This window comes from Trichechus manatus, unplaced genomic scaffold, assembly GCF_000243295.1.
Source record: "Trichechus manatus latirostris isolate Lorelei unplaced genomic scaffold, TriManLat1.0 scaffold00081, whole genome shotgun sequence".
Classification (NCBI taxonomy): domain Eukaryota; kingdom Metazoa; phylum Chordata; class Mammalia; order Sirenia; family Trichechidae; genus Trichechus; species Trichechus manatus.
In genome coordinates this window covers 1,732,868-1,752,999 of record NW_004444017.1, presented here as the reverse complement: position 1 = coordinate 1,752,999, position 20,132 = coordinate 1,732,868, and the positions used below count along the sequence as shown (strand labels likewise).

At 42.3% G+C, this 20,132-nt stretch overlaps 1 protein-coding gene across 2 annotated transcripts in view; it reads right to left on the bottom strand.

Annotated features, from left to right (window-relative positions):
• Nucleotides 1–20,132, bottom strand: part of CRACR2A (calcium release activated channel regulator 2A) — a 175,621-nt gene that overhangs the window by 34,699 nt on the left and 120,790 nt on the right. For both annotated transcript variants that reach the window (XM_004381176.2, XM_023735676.1), the window contains exons 9-11: nucleotides 18,416–18,511; nucleotides 16,329–16,516; nucleotides 7,420–7,491 (exon numbers count right to left, since the gene is read on the bottom strand). In XM_004381176.2, coding sequence (XP_004381233.1) covers nucleotides 7,420–7,491; nucleotides 16,329–16,516; nucleotides 18,416–18,511 — 356 coding nt within the window. The remainder of the gene's footprint in view (nucleotides 1–7,419; nucleotides 7,492–16,328; nucleotides 16,517–18,415; nucleotides 18,512–20,132) is intronic.

Sequence of the window (20,132 nt, the reverse complement as noted above, 5' to 3'; positions counted from 1 at the left end):
GCCTCCAGTCTTAGTCAGACCATTAAGTCTGGTCTTCTTACTAGAATTTGAGTTCTGCATCCCATTGTTTTACTGCTCCATCAGGGACCCGGTATGATGCTGAATTCTATTGGCTAGAAACTTTTGAGAATTTTTGCATCTATATTCGTGACAGATATTGGTCTGTAATTTTCTTTTTTGTGGTGTTTTTGCTTGGTTTTGGTATCAGGGTTATGTTGGTTTCATTGAATGAATGTGGACGTATTCCTTCCTTTTCTATGTTCTGAAATAATTTGAGTAGTACTGGTGAAAGCTCTTCTCTGAATGTTTGGTAGAATTCTCCAGTGAAGCCATCTGGGCCAGGGCTTTTTTTTTTGTTGGGAGTTTTTTAAATTAACTTTTTAATCTCTTCTCTTGTTATGGGTCTGTTCAGATTTTCAACATCAGTTTGTGATAGTTTGGGTAGGTAATGTGTTTCTAGAAATTTGTCCCTTTCCTCTAGATTTTCAAATTTATTGGAGTATAGTTTTTCATAATATTCTTTTATGATCCTTTTTATTTCAGTTGGGTCTGCTGTAATGTCCCCCATTTACTTTCTTATTTGGGTTATTTGTGTCCTCTCCTGTTTTTCTTTTGTCAGTGTGGCTAGTGGTTTGTCAATCCTTTCAAAGAACCAAGTTTTGGTTTTGTTGATTCTTTCTATTGTTTTTCTATTCTCTATTTCATTTATTTCTGCTCTGATCTTTATTATTTCCTTTCTTCTGGTGGCTGTAGGCTTCTTTTGCTTTTCTCTTTCTATTTGTTCAAGTTGTGTAGCTAATGTTTTTATTTTGTCCCTTTCCTCTTTTTTGATGTGTGCATCTATTGCTATAAATTGACCTCTGATCACTGCCTTTGCTGTGTCGCAAAGGTTTTGGTATATGTTTTCATTCTCATTTGACTCTAGGAATTTCTTGAGTCCATCTTTGACTTCTTCTAGTACTCAGTGGTTTTTAAGCAGGGTGTTATTTATTTTCCATGTAATTGTTTTTTTTTTTCCTTGCTCTTCTTGTTGTTAATTTCTACTTTGATGGTGTTGTGATCAGAGAAGATACTTCGTATTATCTCAGTGTTTTGGATTTTGTTGAGGGTTGCTTTGTGATCTAATATGTGGCCTATTCTGGAGCACGTTCCACGTGCATTGGAAAAGAATGTGTACTTTGCAGCTGTTGGGTGGAGTGTTCTATATATGTCTATGAGTTCAAGTTGGTTGATTGTGGCCTTTAGATCTTTTGTATCTTTGTTGAGTTTCTTTCCAGATGTTCTGTCCTTTACTGAGAATGGTGTGTTGAAATCTCCTACTATTATAGTGGAACTGTCAGTTTCTCTTTTCAGTGTTGTTAAAGTTTGTTTTATGTATTTTGGAGCCCTGTCATTGGGTGCGTAGATATTTATTATGGTTATATCTTCATGCTGGATCATCCCTTTAATCATGATATAGTGCCCTTCTTTGTCTTTTATGGTGGATTTTGTCTTAAAGCTTATTTTATCTGAGATTAGCATTGCCACTCCTGCTGTGTTTTGGTGGCTATTAGCTTGATATATTTTTTTCTATCTTTGGATTTGTAATAAATTTATGTCTTTGTTCCTAAGGTACACAGCATATTGTAGACAGTGTATTGATGGATCCTATACTTTAATCCATTCTGTCACTCTCTCTTTATGGGTGCATTTAGGCCATTTCCATTCAGTGTAATTATTGATAGGTGTAAGTTTATTGTTGTCATTTTGTACTGCTTTTTTTTGGTGGTGCTGATGATTTCTTTGTTCCTTTTATTCTCCTGTGCTGAATTCCTTTTGTTTGGATTTTTTTCATTTCTTTTGTTTTTGTAGATTTTGTTTTTACTGAGACTTTGCTTTTCTTCTTTATTTTGATGAGTAGGTTTGTTAACTTTCCTTGTGGTTACCTTTAAAATTTACCTTTATCTTCCTAAGTTTGAACCAGTCTATTATTACTTGGTATTGTCTTGTCTTCTTCTCCATTAGAAGTTTCTATACCTATACCGTTTATTCCCTATTTTATTGTTCTGACGTTGTTGTCATTTACAGATTAACTTCTCTGGTTCCCTGTTGTAAAACTTTTGGTTTTGAATAGACCTTGAAAGTTCATTTCCTAGGTTGATATCTGGCTGGTGTGATCTTGCATCTTAGATTCAGGCTGTCGTCTGATGTTGTTTGTTCTCAAACTGAAGTACTCCCTTTGATAATTCATGTAAGTTTGGTTTGGTTTTTACATATTCCCTTATTTTCTGTTTATCTGGAAATGTCCTAATTTCACAATCATATTTGAATGAGAATTTTTCAGGATATATTATTCTTGGTTGGCAGTTTTTTTCTTTTAAGGTTTTATATATGTCATCCCATTTCGTTCTTGCCTGCATGGTTTCTGCCACATAACCTGAGCTTAGTCTTATTGTTTCCCCTCTGTATGTGACTTTTCCTTTTTCTTGAGCTGCTCTCAGGATTCTATCCTTGTCTTTAGTTTTAGCAAGTGTGTTTATGATATGCCTTCATGATTTTCTTTCGGGGTCTATCCTATATGGGGTTCGTTGAGTTTCTTGGATGGTCAGGTTTTCATCTTTCATGATATTAGGGAAGTTTCTGTCAGCAATTCTTCAGTGATCCTCTCTGTGTTTTCTGTTTTCTCCCCCTGTTCTGGAACTCTGATCACTTGAAAATTTTTGCTTTTGATTGTATCCCACATAATTCTCAGGGTTTCTTCATTTTTGTTTTGTTCTTTTCTCTGATATTTTTCTCAGACAAAATTGTATCCAAGTGTTTGCCTTGAATTTCACTGATAATGTCTTCCATTGTTTCAAACTTGTTCCTCAGCCCTTCTATGACACTGTCCATTTCTGAAATCTTCTTGTTTATCTTTTGGATTTGTAATTGTTTTTGTATGATTTCTCGTTGTGAATTTATTTTGGCATTTTTTCCCTGTATTATTTTCCTGAATTCTTCCATTTTTTGTCTGTATTTTCCATGAATTTGTCTGTTTTTTCCTCATTTTGGCTTCAACTCGTGGATAGCTCTAAATATTAGAAATTTGAATTCCCTATCAGGTAGCTCTAGTGCCTTTTCTTCTACTGGAAAGTCATCTGGTGTTTTATTTTGGATGCCTACTGGAACTATCTTGTCTTTTTTTTAATATGTTTTGATAATGTCTGCTGTCTTCGGGACATTCAGTAGTTATTTTCTTCGTTTACTGATTGTAGATTTGTTTGTTTCATCCTGCTTTTTTTGTTTATTTGGTTGTGTCTGAGCAGGTGGGCTGTGTGTTCTTTGTTGTTTGCTTGTCTGTGCACACGATATTTTTCACCTCCTTGTCCAATGGGCAGGGCCAGTAGCTCAGCTATGGGGCAGCAAGGCAGGTCCAGCTGAAGGGAGGGGCTGGGATGGGTTGTTTGTGGCACATACTGGGGCTGACAAGGTGAGCCAGTGGTCAGTGCAGGGAAGGTTCCAGTAGGTCGTGCCTGTGCTGCTCGGGAGTGCAATGTTCAGCACATGGTACAGATAGGCAGGAGGGAGGGGGAGCGAAGGTTGTGATGTGTAGAGCTAGGTTGGGTATGGAAAAGAAGAGAGAGAGGAGAGAGAAACAGGAGCAAAAAAAAAAAAAAAGTGCTGAGGGAGCTTGCCGTTGGAGTGGAGAGACAAGAAGTGGAGAAACAAAGAAAAACAAAAAAAAAAATAAATAAAATTTAAAAAAAATGCCCCGAGGGATCCCACTAGCACAGCTGTGCAGTTATGCAGTACAGCCTGGCTAGAAAGGGTAGAGATGATACACAGGTATTCAGGAGACAGGAAAAGAAAGTAAGTAGAAAGAGATGAGAAACCAAGAAATGAAGAAAAATAAAAAGGAAAAAACAGAAAACAAACAAAAAAAGTCCCCAGAAATCCCACCAACGTGGCCGCACAGCCCGGGGAGCAATTCCCAGATAAGCAGTGCTTCACAGCCTGTCAAGAAGAAGCAAAGATGGCATACGGAGTCAGGTGTTCAACAGAAAAGAGGGGGAGGAGGTGAGAGGCAGGGAAGAAACCAAAAGAGGCTGAGAAAAGCAAGACTAGCAACAAAGAAATGGCAGTGAAGAAGCGGCTGGTGTGGGTGGGGTGAATCCTTGCAGCACAGAACCAGTGCCTCCCACGCCACTGTCATGGCCTGCTGGGAAGTGGTGGATTAGCCTTCCAGGAAGCAGTGAATTGGCCCTCTGGGAAGCCGGAATCGGCCAGTGGGGAAGCCCTGGATTGGCCAACTGGGAAGCAGGGAATCAGCCCTCCAGGAAGCTGGAAATTGGCCCACTGAGAAGCTGTGGATCGGCTGGCCAGGAAGCAGCAAATCGGCCCTCCGGGAAGCCAGGAATCGACCCACCGGGAAGCTGCAGATCAGCCAGCCAGGAAGCAGTGAAGGTCAAGCAGGGGGAGCCAAAGTGGGGGGTGGGAAAGCGTGCCTTGCTGGTTACCAGGTGCTCTGTCTCCGGCTGGGAACTCCATGAATCTCCCATACTCCCTGTCTACCAGTCTCCGAAGGAGTCCTAGATTGTGGATCCCTGCTGCATTAGCTGATAGGGGACCTCTGCTCGTAACTCTCCTCACTCTCTGTTCTCTCAGTTTCTTATTCCATTTGGTGCTAGGTTGAGTTCTTTATCTCTTCATTTGATGCTTAGGGTTCCAGGATTGATGTTTGTCTCTGTTTTACTTAGTTTTTTAGGTAGTTGCTGTGGAGGGACGGCGTGGTGTTTCTGTCTATAGTGCCATGTTGGCTCCACCCTCAAGGTGTTAGAAGTTTGATGAATTAATATAGCGGGGAAGTGAGTGGACTCAGGTATGTTGTGTCCAGAGTGCACTTGAAGCTAATGGTTGGGACTTTCATCTACTAAAGCAAGAAGTTGAGAGGGTGGGCCAAATGACTTCAAAGTTCCTTTCCAGTTTTGGGAGTCTATGACTCTTCTGGCCAGTGGTCTCTGAAGGAATCAGCACTTTGAAGGGGAAGGGAGGGCACAGCAGTGGTCCAACTGTAATCATTACAACGCAACCATTTACTGGGTTCTCACCATGGCCTAGGCACTTTGCTAAGTGTTTTCTGCACAGTACAAAGACAGATTTTAGGCCAGAGTGAGGCAGTCCTAAGAAAATCCTTTGGCAACTGACCTCCAATATCCTAGTCTTACAGAAAACATGCAGGAATGTCCTAGGATTGCTTTGTGCCAGTTACCTGCACCTGGTAAGCAGGTGGGAAAATAGCCAGGGTCTTCAGAACAAGGAAGAAAGGACAAGGAGGATATTTTAAAAATCCTGAGAACGGCAAAGTGAGCTTCTCGTGCCAGAAAGACCATCTTTCTGTATGGGCAGTAACATTAGCAGCCTTGCACCTGAGTGAGGACTTGGGTGACCTGGGAAGGCACCCCTTAGCAGGGAGTGTGCTGTGCTGTCTCCTGCTTTGTGCAGCCAGCCATCTCCATGCCGAATTTCCAGTATTTAAAGAAATGCTATACTCCCTGAATGTGCCTGGTTTTATTCACATCCCTGTCCTGTTGTGATTCCCATTTCCATGCTGCTGTTGTTGTGTGCCGTCGAGTTGATTCTCACTCAGAGCAACCCTAATATGACAGAGTAGAACTGCCCCATAGGGTTTCCTAGGCTGTAATCTTTATGGGAGCAGATGGCCAGGTCTTTTCTCCTGCAGAGCCACTGGTGGGTTCGAACCTCCAACCTTTCAGTTAGTAGCTGAGAATGCTTAACCATTGCACCACCATCTAATTCTTAAAAAAGCCTGTGAGCTAGGCATTCAAAAACTAAGACTGGAACTGGGTGAGTCAATTGCCCAAAGTCAAACAAGCTAATGAGGGCCAGTGGTGGGTCTTGAATCAGATTCAGTTCCAAAACCCATGTTCCTGACTCAGTGCTCTGAAATTGCTTGCATTTGCCCCAGTGGCGTTAGGATAGCAGTCCCCTCCTCCCCTTTGTCACATCCCAGCCACTGTCCTGATTCCACTGCCAACCTCCCCAACACTGCCACATTCTGGCTGCCCTCCCAGCCCCTAGCCCAAGCACTCTCTCTCTCTTTGATTCCTCTGTTTCCCCACTGGTCTCTGTCACTACCTGGTGATTTCACTGCCAAGGGAAAACCCTGCCTTGAGCGCCTTCCCTTCCACATCTAAGCTTTCATCAGTTTAAGCTTGGTAACCACGTGCACCCAGAAAGGCTGCAGGTGTGTGATTCTGCCTGAATTCTGGCCTCCATTAAAAAGACCCGTAAGTATTTGCAGAGTGCTATCATTCTTCCCTGTTCATTTACTTTGAATCAACCCTTTTATTTTTTCTAAGTACATTAGAAAAAGAAAAAAACAAAAACAGAAACAAAAACTTGTCCTTGTACATCTTGTCCTCTTCCTTGCACTAAATCCTTCCTAAGAATCAATACCTTCTCTCAAATGAATTAAACCTTGGCCACGTAAGAACCCCCGTCCATCTCCCTGCCTTTGGAGACTTGTTTGAATCATGTATTGAGTTGGGTACATCTGAAATGCATTCAGTTTTAAGCACTTTTCAGTTTAGTAGCACCATAGATGCCAGGCACATTGACCTTAGTTTGCTTTCCAAAAAAAAATACAACAGCTTCATAACAAACCTGGAAAGTGATTCAAAACCACTTGCACTTTAAAAATCAGAACTCAAAGTCCTTCTGCTTCTTCACCATTACCTAAAAGGTGTTCAGGAGGCAGTAGATACAGTAACTTAGAAACCTTCTAGGCAAAACTGAAAACTCCATCTTTCCCCACATGGGTTTGTTTGTTTGTTTTTGGGTCATTTCAGATCAATGAGCTTTGAATTTATTACAGTGAGTTTTAGAGGACAGAGGAACCTCCTTTCTTGGTGCTCTGTTTGTGATTCATTTATTTATTCAACAAACATTAACAGAATGTGGCAAAGAAAAAAGAATCAGCCAAAAATGGATCTGAATTCTGGCTCCACCTCTGAGTAGCTGTGTCACTTTTGGTAAATTACTTAATTTCTTTAATGTCAATTTCCTAATCCTTTAATTCTTGTGTCAACAAAAAATATAATAAATATGTCTGGCATAGAGTTGGTTGACGCTCAATAAATTTAGTTCCCATCCTTGTTGGGCAAGCGCCACACAAGGTACTGTAAAAAACACGAGGATGAATGAGGCTGAGCCTAGTGCAAAGAGGTATAAACCGGAGAGAGGTGGACAGGTGCATACATGTAAAAAACATAACACAGTGCGTGGTACTCAGTTGTCCAAACAGCACGTTGGACACTGGGGAGTGTGGGTGCCCTCTCTGAAGTTCTTTCCAGTATGTGGTAGGGAAGTTGGAGACACCCTTCGATTGGCCCCTCCAACCTGAGGCACCTGGGATGTGCTGTCCAGTACGTACAGACATACCTCAGAAAATCCAGCTGTTTCAGGAGCCCTGACTTTTCCCGCTGCAGACTCTCCGTCACACGGTATACTTCCCTGCAGAGGAGGCAAACACAGCAGTGGTGAGTGACAGCCCTAGGAAGGGGAGCTACCAGGGTATGAAGCTGTGCTGTGTTAAGTTGGATGCCCGGGACACCTGCCCTGCACTGGCCATAGAGGGACTTAGAGGATAATGGCCATCCTCTGGAGAACACCTACTATGTGCAGGTACTCATATCTATAATCTCAGTTAACTATCACAGACATTCTGTTTAGAATGGGAAATTCTCCCATTTTATAGACATCGATAGTCTAAGAGGTTCAATAGCTCTTCGAAAATCACAGAGACAATCCACAACCAAGCCAGGGATCTCTAGACCTCCTACTCCCAAATTCTCCTCCAAATTCTCCTCATTCCATGGCTACTTCACGCTGCCACTCAGGAGCGTTCTAGATTATAACTGCACTGTTTCCCCAGGCTCCAAATGATCCTTCAGGTGAGTTAGAACCAATATTCTTCTCCAGCCTGATCTTAGAGGGTATATGCAAAACATATTTTCCCCCCCCGATGCTGATTTAGTTTATTTTCAAGAGCTCTGGAAGAATCTTTTCCCCTTCCCTATCTTCCCCCAAAAGTCCCCAATCTCTACCTAGATATTTGGAATTTTCACTGTTGGACATTCATTTCTTTGACTTAGGATTTCTTATCTGCGGCTATAATGCAGAGACTTCATGTACTGATTAGACACAGTCATTAAGATCACAGTGTGAATATGTCGATCATATGAGGAGTTTTGAGGAAGGGGAGAGAAGCTGAGACGACACTACCGGCTGACTGGAGGGCAACTTAGCCTGGGAGGCGGGGGCTGTGTCTGGTCTGCTTACATCTATATCTTCAACACTGGGCCTGGCATGGGGGTGTAGTCAACAAAGAGTTCCAGGAAGAAAGAAAGAAGGAAGGCAAGACAGAGAAAGGACAGAAGGAGTAAGATGGTGTCTTAGTTATCCAGAGCTGCTACAACAGAAATACCACAAGCAGATGACTTTAACAAAGAGAAATTTATTCTCTTACAGTTTAGGAGGCTAGAAGTCTGAATTCAGGGTACCAGCTCCAGGGGAAGGCTTTCTCTCTCTGTTGGCTCTGGGGGAAGGTCCTTGTCATCAATCTTCCTCTGGTCTAGGAGGTTCTTAGTGCAGGGACCCCAGGTCTAAAGGACACACTCCCATCTTGGTTCTTCACTCTTGGTGGCATGAGGTCCCCCTGTCTCTCTGTTCACTTCTCTCTTACATATCTCAAAAGAGATTGATTTAAAACACAGCCTAATCTTGTAGATTGAGTCCTGCCTCATTAACATAACTGCCTGTAATCCTGCCTCATTAACATCACAGAAGTAGGATTTACAACACATAAGAAAATCACATCAGATGACAAAATGGTGGACAATCACACAATACTGAGAAACATGGCCTAGCCAAGTTGACATGCATTTTTGGGGGACACAATTGAATCCATAACAGATGGGGAGGTATTCAGCATCATGTAGGGAAGAAAGGAAAAAGATGAAGCAGGAATTGGGTAACACTGGAAAACAAACTTTACTTAATTTCACAATTCTGCCTCGATCTTTCCCTCTGTGTTCTGCACCATGGTTTAGAAATGTTTAAATCACTCCCTATGCTTCCTGTAAAAGGTCCAGAGTTTCACATTTGCAAACCACAGCATGGCTTTTAGTGTAGGGAGCATCACACAGTCTGATAAATATACCACATACCATGGGCTATTGGGGCTGTTTGGACTGTACACCTACTGGGCTTGGCAAGGACACTCACCCCACTGCCACCCCATCAGTGTCATTACAGAGCTGGTAAAAACAGCACCAGCATGCTGGGTCTGCAGGACTCTCCTGCCAAGTTTGTAATAACCTGCTTCCTCAAGAGGTATCTTTGTGTATGTGTTTTGTTTCCTTCCCTTTACAGAATAATTATAAAGTCAATTTACGACAATAACAGACTAAATCAAATTCTAAGTTCACCTCAGACAATCCTAATTAAGCAACAAAACTTCTCTGGCTCCTGCAGAGCTGCAAATTCCTAGCATTTTATTACCAATTATATTTAATTTCAAGTTGAGGGAAAACAATGTATTTCCCATTATCCAAACTGGGTCCCCAAATCCCTGTCTGGGACTCGACTCTGATTAGCCCACTACTTGAGTGGAGCTGCCTGTCTCCTGACTCTGTGCTCCGGAAGCTGAAGATTGCCTATGCCCAGCTTTATGGTTCCCCTGACCCAGCCCTGCACCTGCTTCCAGGGGCTGCTGGGAACAGTCAGCTATAGAAAACCACCCACTGGAGACCAAACATCTGGGTTCTCACAGAGTGTTTGACTCAGTAGCCAATTCCTAAATAACAAGGCGTTCCAGGTGTTCCAGGGTATTCCAAGGTGTTCACATCCGTACAATGGAGTATTATTCAGTGATAAAAAGAAATAAGCTATCAAGCCACGAAAAGACACGGAGGACCCTTAAACGAATACTGCTAAGTGAAAGAAGCCAGTCGAATATTGTATGATTCCAACTATATAACATTCTGGAAAAGGCAAAACTATAGAGACAGTGAAAAGATCAATAGTTGTCAAGGGTTTAGGAATGCAGGAGGGATGAGTAGGTGAAATGCAGGGCATTTTTAGGGCAATGAAATTATTCTGTATAATACTGTAATGGGAGACACATGACATTACGTATTTGTCAAAACCCATGGAACTGTACAATACAAAGAGCAAACCCGAATATAAACCACGGACTTCAGTTAATAATAATATATCAGTATTGGTTCTTCAGTTGTAACAAACATACCACACTAATGCAAGATGTTAATAATAGGGGGAAACTGTGTCGCAGCAGGAGGGAGGAAGGTAATGGGAACTCTTTGCACTTTCTGCACAATTTTTCTGTAAACCTAAAACCGCTCTAAAAAATAGTCAATTTTAAATAATGGCACTTGGATATTTGACTAGATGACCTTTAAAGTCCTTCTAACCTAGAGAATTTAAATGTCTATAACTGGGTAATCTGTGAACCAAGAGGGAAAGAATCTGCCAATCTTGGGAGTAGCAACTGATGAGCAGTACATAGTTGCTTTTAGGGAACTGCTTTTGTTTTTAGGAGAGAGATGAGATAGGGAACACCATCGACATATATTGTTAGGTAAAAGACTCAAGACAAATGCAGAACGGTGTGCCTAGTGTGCTACAGCTTCGTAAACAAAATAAAATAAAATAATGTGTGCATGTGTCTGTATACATAGAATATCTCTGGAAGGATCCACAAGAAACTGTGATTGGTGGCCCCTAGGTTGGTGGGGGCCAGGGGTCATGGGGGAAGGAAGACCTCTTTTTTAGCATATAATCTTTGTAATTTTAGGATATTGTACTGTATCGTAAACTACCTATTCAAAATAAAGGTAATGAAAACAAAAATAACAGAGAGGTGCTGCTTTTCGACTGATCTTCATCTTTATGTTTTCTCCCCCTGGTTGATAGTTCTTTCTTGACCTCATTTTAAAATCTATTTCTCCTTCCCTGAACATCTTTGGAGAACAGGAACATTGTTTTGCCCATTTATACTTCTAGCTGGTAAGTGACTAAGTTTGTTCACCTCTAAACCCCACCCTCTCCCTTCCCACTGCTCCACTGTAGCATCAGCAGAAAGATATTGTGGGAGGAAGCATAGAAATGTCAGGGAAGAGGTTCTGTCCCCGTGTTCAGGCACTAACTAGCTGTGTGGCTTTGGGTCAGTCACTACACCTCTCTGAGCCTCAGTTTCTTCATTTATAAAATGAAGAAGTTGGATTAGCGCATTGAGGTCCTCTCAGTACTGCTTGTCTGCAATTGTATTCTACAGAGTACATACTCAGCACTTCTCTCCTGGCTCCTGGGACAGGATACACTCTCCTGGGTTCCATGTTTTCTGGCTGCCCAAGACACTGCAAGCTTCTTGTAAACAAGTTGTGAAGGTTCTAGAATCATATTTCTCCCCTCCTCCTAGCCCTCTTCCCTCTTCTCTATTCCCAGCCTCTAGAGATTTTGCCTCTGACTTGGTTAATTAAGATAAGACTTCAGAAAAATTTTAATCCTCATGCTGTAATGTGATACTCCAGCACTGGGTGTTTATTTCCTGTTCTAATGCTTGTGCCTTCAGATGTTCGTTGTTTTTAGAAGTTGATTGAATTTTAAGAGCCTGAATCTTTAATTCTGTTGGTAAAGTTAAATGCCTGTGACTTCACCTGCTCTCAATGAGGAGGAACTGATTTTGCTTGTTTACAATGAAATACACTGTCCTTCCACTCTGGTCATCCAAGAATTAGAATGGAAGGGCTTGGTTTGGTTTTATTTTAAGTCAGTTACTTGAAAGTCTTTTTTAAATTTATTTTTAACTGGAGATACCTAATAGGGTAAAATTCCAAATCCAAACTCATTTCCTCCCTCCACCCTAGACAATCAATCCCAAACAGTACAGGGCACCACACATGAGCCAGACTGGCAGAACAGTTTGACTTAGGCCTATGGACCAAGAATCTGCCAGAAGTTAAACAGAGTAAGGGCTTTCACTCTTGAACAAGGGGACTTAACATACATAAAGCATTGAGCACTGGTAAGCAATACTGCCTTTCCCCTGAAAGCAGACTTTCCTTGAAATCTAGCAGAGTGGGGCACCCAACTACCTTTTGAAGGATGAATGAATACAGCATGCATGAGTGAATGGATGAATAAGTGAATGATGGCCAGTCCTACTCTTGTGTAAATATTGTTTGGGAGATGGGAGAAAATATTTGGAAACCATATATGGGATAAGGGTTTAATATCCAGAATATATAAAGAACTCCTGCAACTCAACACCAAAAAGACAAACAACTCGATTAAAAAATAGTGGGCAAAGAACTTTTATATATCTAAATGGGATATATAAATGGCCAATAAGCACATGAAAAGGTACTCAACATTATTAGTCATTAGAGAAATACAAATCAAAACCACAATGAGATACCACTTCACACTCACTAGAATGGCTATTATTTTAAAAAAAAAAAAAGGAAAATTACAAGAGTTGGTGAGAAGGTGGAGAAATTAGAATCCTCATGCATTGCTAGTAGGAACATAAAATTGTACAGCCACTGTGGAAAAGTTTGGCAGTTCCTCAAAAAGTTAAGCATATAATTACCTTATGATACAGCAATTCCACTCCTAGGTATATACCCAAGAGACTTGAAAGCAGAGACTCAGACAGATACTTACACACCAGTGTTCACTGCAGCATTAACCACAATAGCCAAAAGGCAGAAATAACCCAAGAGTCCATCAATGTATGAGTGGATAAACAAAATATATCCATACAATGGAATACTACTCAATCATAAAGAGAAATGAAGTCATACATGTTACAACATGAAAACATTTTGCTGACTAAAATAAGCCAGACACAAAGGACAGACATTATATGATCACAGACATTCTGGAGCCATGGAGGCTGAATGAACTCCTGAAACTATTGCCCTGGGATAATCTTTAAACCTTAAACCAAAAACATCCCTTGAAGTGTTTTTCAAAGCAAACTTTCAAAGAAGGCTTCTTCAAACCAAACAACAGTTTAGCTAACTAGTAAAGAATGTCTGCCTTGAGCACTGTGCTCTTTTAAGATCAATCTGTATGGGATCAAACTGACAACAGCAACTTGAAAGATTAGATAGGAAACTTAACAGGGCAGAGAGTTTATGTTAATGGGGGAGGAACACTCAGAAAAGAAGAGTGAGAATGGTTGTACAACTCAAAGAATGTAACTAGTGTCACTGAATTGTATATGTAGAAACTGAGTTGGTGTATGTTGGTGTATGTTGAGTTGATGTATGTTTTGCTGTATATATTCTCAACAACAACAAAATAAAATTAAAAAAATAAACAAAAGAGATTGTGAGTGGCCATCTAAGATACAACTATTGGTCTCTACTCGTCTGGAACAAAAGAGAAAGAAGGAAACCAAAGACTCAAAGAAAAAACTATTCTACAGGACTAATGGTCTACACCAACCAAGGCCTCATCTACCCTGAGACCAGAAGAACTAGACGGTACTCGTCTATTACCACTACCAACCGTTCTGATCAGGGCCACAGAAGAAGGATCCTAATAGAATGGGAGAAAAACATGGAATAGAACTTCAAATTCTTAAAAAGTCCAGACTTACTGGATTGGTTAAGACTGGAGGATTTCCCAAGACTATTGCCCTGAGATGCGCTTTAAACCTTGAACTGAAACAAACCACTGAGGTCACCTTTTAGCTAAATAACAGATTGGCTCATAAAATAAAGAATATCACCCTGAGTACTGTGCTCCTTTAAAAAATCATCTATATGAGACCAAATGGTCAACAATTTCTTTAAAATAAAGGTGAGAATGTAAGGAGATAGGGAAGCTAGATAATGGAAACGGAACCACGAGAGAGGAAATAAAGAGAATGCTCACACATAGTGAAAAATGTAACCAATGTCACTGAACAATTTATGTAGAAACTGTTGAATGGAAAACTAAACTGCTGTGTAAACCTTCATCGAAAACACAATAAAATATCATTTATATACATACATACATATATATATATATATATATAAACTAGGCAAATACATCATTTGTATACATACATACACACATATATATATATAAACTAGGCAAAAAACTGCACAGAGACGGGGGCTGGGGAGAGGAGAGAATGGGAAGTTATTGCTTAAAAAAATTATACTGTATCAAGAAAAACCTTTGTTTTGATGAGGAAAAGAAGGTAGGAATGTATAGTACAGAATGGAATGAAGAAAGAAAGAGAAACAGGGATGCATTGCAGACTGAATGAAAAATTAGAAAAAACATTTTCTGAGGGAAGTCAGTCAGATATGTCTAACCCTTAGTGCCTCGGGACAGTTACTTAAAACCTCTGAACCTCAGTTTTCTCACTCATAAAATGGAGTGCAGTGTGATGGATCACTTTTATATGGCCTTATTTGCCATGCAAATAAGGTGCATGACACACTTGTGAGAGTGAAACCATGCAAGTAAGGTGTATGGAACCCTAATGAGGGGATTAGTCAGTTTTGCCATCCTGTTAGGCTTAAAATGAGCCACCCCAGAGGCGGAAATGGGGAACCTCACCACCATCAAGAAAGAAGACTAAGGGTGGAAAGTGTCCTTTGGACATGGGATACTTGTGCTGCTAACCTCCTAGACCCAGGAGACAGAAAGCTGTAACACTGGAGATGGCATAAGATGGCAAGAAGTGGCGGCAAGTGGGGCAGAGGACCGGAGGATGGTTCAAGAGGTCTCCACAGGAGATGGTGTGGTGGGCTTCCCGGCAAGAGAGCTGAGCGCCTTCAGACAGGAGGCTTGCTGGTGGAGTAGGGTGCTTCCAGGCTAGGCTCGCAAACTCACAGAGTGAGAGAGAGATGAGCGCCTTCAGGCAAGAGGCTTGATGGCAGAGTGCCTCCAGGCACTTACTGGCAGAGCTAAAGAGTTTTGTAACACTTGCCTGAGTAGGGCAGAATTTGGGCCAGCTCAAGAGGGGCTGAGGGCGAAGAGGCCAAGGGCCAGGGAAAGGCCTGCTTGTGAGCACAGCTGAGAAGCTGTCCTGACTGAAGAACAGTATCCTGAGCTGTTCCTGATCCTGAATTGTAACCTGTTACTTCCCTAATAAACGTCATAATCGTGAGTATTGTCTGTGAGTTCTGTGTGTCCATTGCAATGAATTATTGAATTCAGCAAAGAAGTAGAGAGTGCCAGGGAGGGATGGCTGGTGTGAAAATTGGTAAAAAGGTTGGAGAGAGAAGGTATATATGACCTCTGTTTCATAGGAACCAGCCTTGGGCTGTTAATCTTGATTCTCCCTTATCCACCTCCTGAAGTTAGAGAAGGTCAGATCCCCCCATCACGCCACCATTTTTTATAGGAGTTGATAATAATAGCACCTGCCACTTTGGGATGTTATGAAGGTCAAATGAAGTAACGTATGTTGAATACCCAACACAGTATTTGGCACAGAGTAGACTGAAATAAATGTTTGTCAAATGATAAAAAGCAATTGGATAAATGAACGGGCAAATAAACAAGAAATAAACAAGTGAGATTCCTCTTTGAGTGTGTTTGTTCTCAAAACCTGACACTCCCAAGACAAGAGAAATGACTGATCTCAGTGACTCCTCTAGCTTAAGGTACAGAGCTACCTCTTGATCCTTCCTCAGGTTTACTCTGCCTAGCAAGCTGAACCTCATTGCTGGACACCAGAAGCAGTTAATTGGCAAACCAGGCCCTAACAGATGTGGCTATTCCCAGCTTGGCCCACACAGTCTAATCAGAGGAACATTTGTCAAAAAAAAAAAAAGAAAAGGTGGGTGGGGTGATGGGGGCAGAGCCAGAACAAAGATTCCTGTTCACTGTAACAGGCCCCATTAAATCATATGCAGATCTCAGAAGCCCTCCCTACTTCTTTCTAGCCTATGTTACTAGTCCACGATAGTCATGTACGGTCTGTCTGCTCAACTCAGCATTTGCTTACAGACCACTTTATGTTTGTTGGCTAAATAATGTCTTCCTAATCACATAATAAATTTTCAGAGGACAGAGACTATATCTTTCATGCCAATCCTATGCAATGGTTCACATGATACTGGCCTGCTTAGTAGTCTTCTAAGAAAAACAGAAGGATAGAATCCTAGAAGAGGGTTGCGAGACATCTCAGAGAGCACAAGCCCAAATCCCCGTTTCACAGGCAGGAGACAGGGTCTCTGTGAGGGGAGATACCAGCCCACAGCAGAGAATAGAGTGGGAGGACAGCAGTGAGGTTGTACCAAGGCTAGACTCACATCTCCTTCTCCTGGTGCAGTTTGCAGGCCTCCTGGTGGAGACTTTCCAGCTGCTGTTGAGCATCCTGTAGCTCACGGGAGGTCCGCTCCAGCTCCTGGGCCAGCTCCTGGTTGGTGAGTTTCAGCTTGGTATTCTCAGCTTTGGTTTCGTGCTTGTCATTGTGCAGGACTATACACTGGCCTTCCAGCTAGGGGAACAGGGGAGAAGAGGGGAAAGATGAGCAACCTCCATCACCAGGCTGGCCTGCCCAGCCTCACCTTGCTTTTCCCCCTGGGTGGGCAGGAGCCCTCACCGCTACCCTCACTGCCCTCAAGCGTTGTCCTGATCCTTAATTCTCACATACAAACTTCTGTAGCAGGAAGGAGCTTTTGGAGCACATCTTGTCTCTCCAGTGTCTCCACATAGGGCCACTAAAGAGTCCAGGGTGAGCTGCGCCATTCATAAAGACCACCAGGAGAGGAAATTCCACAGTCCATCTGTGTCTCTCATCCCAAAGTCATAATGGTTTTGAGATCTAACCTAAATCCCTCTTGCTGTCCTTTAAGTCAATTTCTTTTCTTTGGCCCTGTGAGGAGATGGAGAACAGCTGAGTGGCATTCTTCATAAAATCATCCTTCTCAATTTTGAATACTGATAGTAAATTTATTTATCCCATTTTCTTCTCTCAGCTAAATAAGTCTAATTCCTTTAGCCCACAGAAACCCTGGAAATTCTTAGGAAATAGCTAAAACAGGTCAAACAAAACATACTCTTTCTCATGTCCCTAAAGCAACTTAAAAAAAAATCCTGCATTTTGATAACTTCAGTTTTTCTTGGCTGGCGATTATGCTTTGCAGAGCTTCCAATCCTCTCACCAGAGGAAGAATCAAACCAAGGCAAATATATCATAATAAATTTAGTCTAATGAATGCGGCCAGTAAGGGGAGGAGGAAGCAACAAGGAATTGTGTGTGATTCTCAAGAGGCTCCTGTGTAATCAGGCAAGCATGCAGTAATTAAATCGAGTGGCAATCATTCTTTTGAGGGATAAATCCAATTGGTAAGAATTTAATGCATGATAGTGAGGAGGAGAAAAAGGAATAGAAGAAGCAAGGTATGACTGTGGAAGGGGGAATGAGAAGGCAGCTGGCAGTTCCTGGAGTTCATATGATCTCGCTGCAGAAAGAAAAAAACCAAAATCCATAGTTTGAGTAGCCACAGAACAGTCTCTAGTCTTAGCATGGGGTGTCCTCAGGTATATTTTAACGTGTTGCTAAAAACAGTCCTCTCTATTCAAAGGGAAGAAATGTGTCTGGGTCTGTGCAGGGCTGGATTCCTTCCAGCACCAGACAAAACAAGACAGGGGCCAGTGGTGTCCTGGCCCCTCGCCTCCATGAGCCCTTGCTTTGGAGAGGAGGCCCCTGAGCATGAAGCTTGCCCAGGTAACCCATCTTCCTGGGGGCATGAGTCAGGCTTCCCAGCCATAGTGAGCACTGCCCTGCACCATGTACCAGCCAACCTGCCTCTTGGAGGTCAGGTACATCAAAGGTGAGCACTGCTATCTGCATCCACCTGCAGCATTTGGAAGCAGTCACAAAGGAGACCAAGGAACCTCATCCAGGTGTGTGGGAAGACAGAGGTTGGAGAAATCCAACTTTTTAAGCTCCTCTTCCAACTGGAGTTATCCGTGGCCATCCTGGAGGGAAGAAACTTGTCTGTAGCCTCCCCCAAAATATCAGTGACTAGACAGCATCCCTTGTACCATAGTATTTCTCTCCTTTCTTTTACAAGATGTAGGACACAAATTAAAATTTCAACATTCTGGTGGCTCCTGGGTATAATTATATGAAAATGTCCTCAGATATCTCATGGGGAGTTTTTGGCAATTTTTCCAAGTTAAACCTTTGGTACTGGAGAATTACAGGCTTTTATCTTGGGGTCATGTGTGATTTCAAATGCTATCTTTTGTACAGCTAAATGGTTCTTCTTGGATTTAAAAAAAAAAAAAAAAAACAGTCCATAAGTGAACAGCAGGGAAAATAGGCCGGAGCCAGAGAAAAAGAAGGAATGATGAGCTAGGTACTCTGAGGACACTGACAGAAACATACCCTTTTCTGCTTCTGGATGAGCTGTTCCAGTTCCTGCTCCTTAGATAATAATTTCTGTTCCAGCTCCTGACTGAGGGTCTGGAACCTCTCTGTGTCCTGCCAAACCAAAAAGGGGACACATGAAGCCCAAATGTACCTAGGTTGGAGATTTTTTTTTTTTTTAATATTAAACCTACTCTACAGCTTTTTGGCAAAGACCAAAGGCTCATCTCTCACCAAACACGAGCCCTAGGGGCAGGGCCTGTCCTTTTGGACTTCGGGGCCATTCCCACAACATCCCAGGGCTTCAATGCCCTGCCTGCCCTATTAGTGAGGATGAGATGAGGCAGAAATTTTGCAAGTACTCAGTAAGATGTGAAATGGACTCCCACCAAGTGTGACCATGCCCGTGCCCCACTCTCCATCCCCAAAGAGATAATGTCACTTAGTGGGGGAGTACTAGACAGGGAAACAGGGGTTCGAGGTCTAATCTCAGGCCTCAGTTTTCTCATCTGTAAACTGGAAGATGGGAGGGGGCGGTAGAAGACCTCTGAGATCCCTTCTAACTAGAATATTCTGTCCCACATTGGGCACTGTCATTTGACCCCTTAAACGCCCCTCGATCTGGAAATACAGATTTTCTTCTTGATGGTCTAAGTCCTCACTATTTTCCCACAGAGCTTGAGGGGTTTCCCAGGCCCTGCTCCTCCTGACTTCTCTGCTCCTCTACTCAGTCTCCTCTCCCCTCCAGCAGCACCTCCTGCCCTGAGGATGCCACACCCTAGAAGTGGGTTTCCGCACTCAGGGCTGCTGAGGCCCTGATGATGCAGGGGTGCTGGGACCTGGCTGTGGGATAAAGAGGAAAGTGCCTGGGTGACTAGGATGCATGGACTCAACAGAGCCAGGTTTGGTTTAAAGGGCCCTGAGCTGGGTGCCAGGAGACTTGTGTTCTAATCTAGCATTGCCCAACTAACTTACTGGGTGACTCTGGACAAGCCACTTCATTCTTCTGGATTTCCTTTTCTTTGTCCACAGAATAGAAACAAAAATACCTCCCTATGCATCCTTCAAGAAAACTGTCAGGTTTCCAGGTGAGGAATGTGTGAGTTCTGTCTGCCTTACATTCGTTCAACTGTGCTGAAGGTCAGGGACTAGACAGAGGAGGTCTGGAAATACTGATGAGACTTCAGAGGGCTCTGGGAGTTGGAGAATATGACTGGCTTTTTCTGAAAAGCATTCAATTCCCTCTCAGTTTGAAAACATCTGTGATAATTAAATGGAGCATGGTGTGGATAATCCAAGGGAGCATAAAATTAAAAATAGATTCAAATCATCCTGCATGAAGGAGGAGGAAAAGGGTTGGGACAACAGCCATGGTCACTGCTGAGAGGCAGATGGGGCGGGGTGGGGGGGCAACATTCAACATCAAAGACTAGCTGCTTAACCCACCAAATGGATAATCCAAAAATGAATAATAGAGAGTTTCCTATAGCTTTGTTTTATGAATATTTTCCAGAAAGGACCCTGCTTAGCTTGGTAAAGGAGAGGATTTCAGCACTCCTGGACTCCCAAGACAAATAGCAGCGCTGGTAAGTGGCTGAGTAAATGCCAGATGACTAGGAATAAGGGATGTAAGTCTTAAATTTTCCCCCAGGGTATAGAGGAGAGTGGGATTTTCTTTTCTTCTGCTATCAAATTTTCTAGGTGTCTAAGAGGATAGAAGGGATAGCATGTGTTC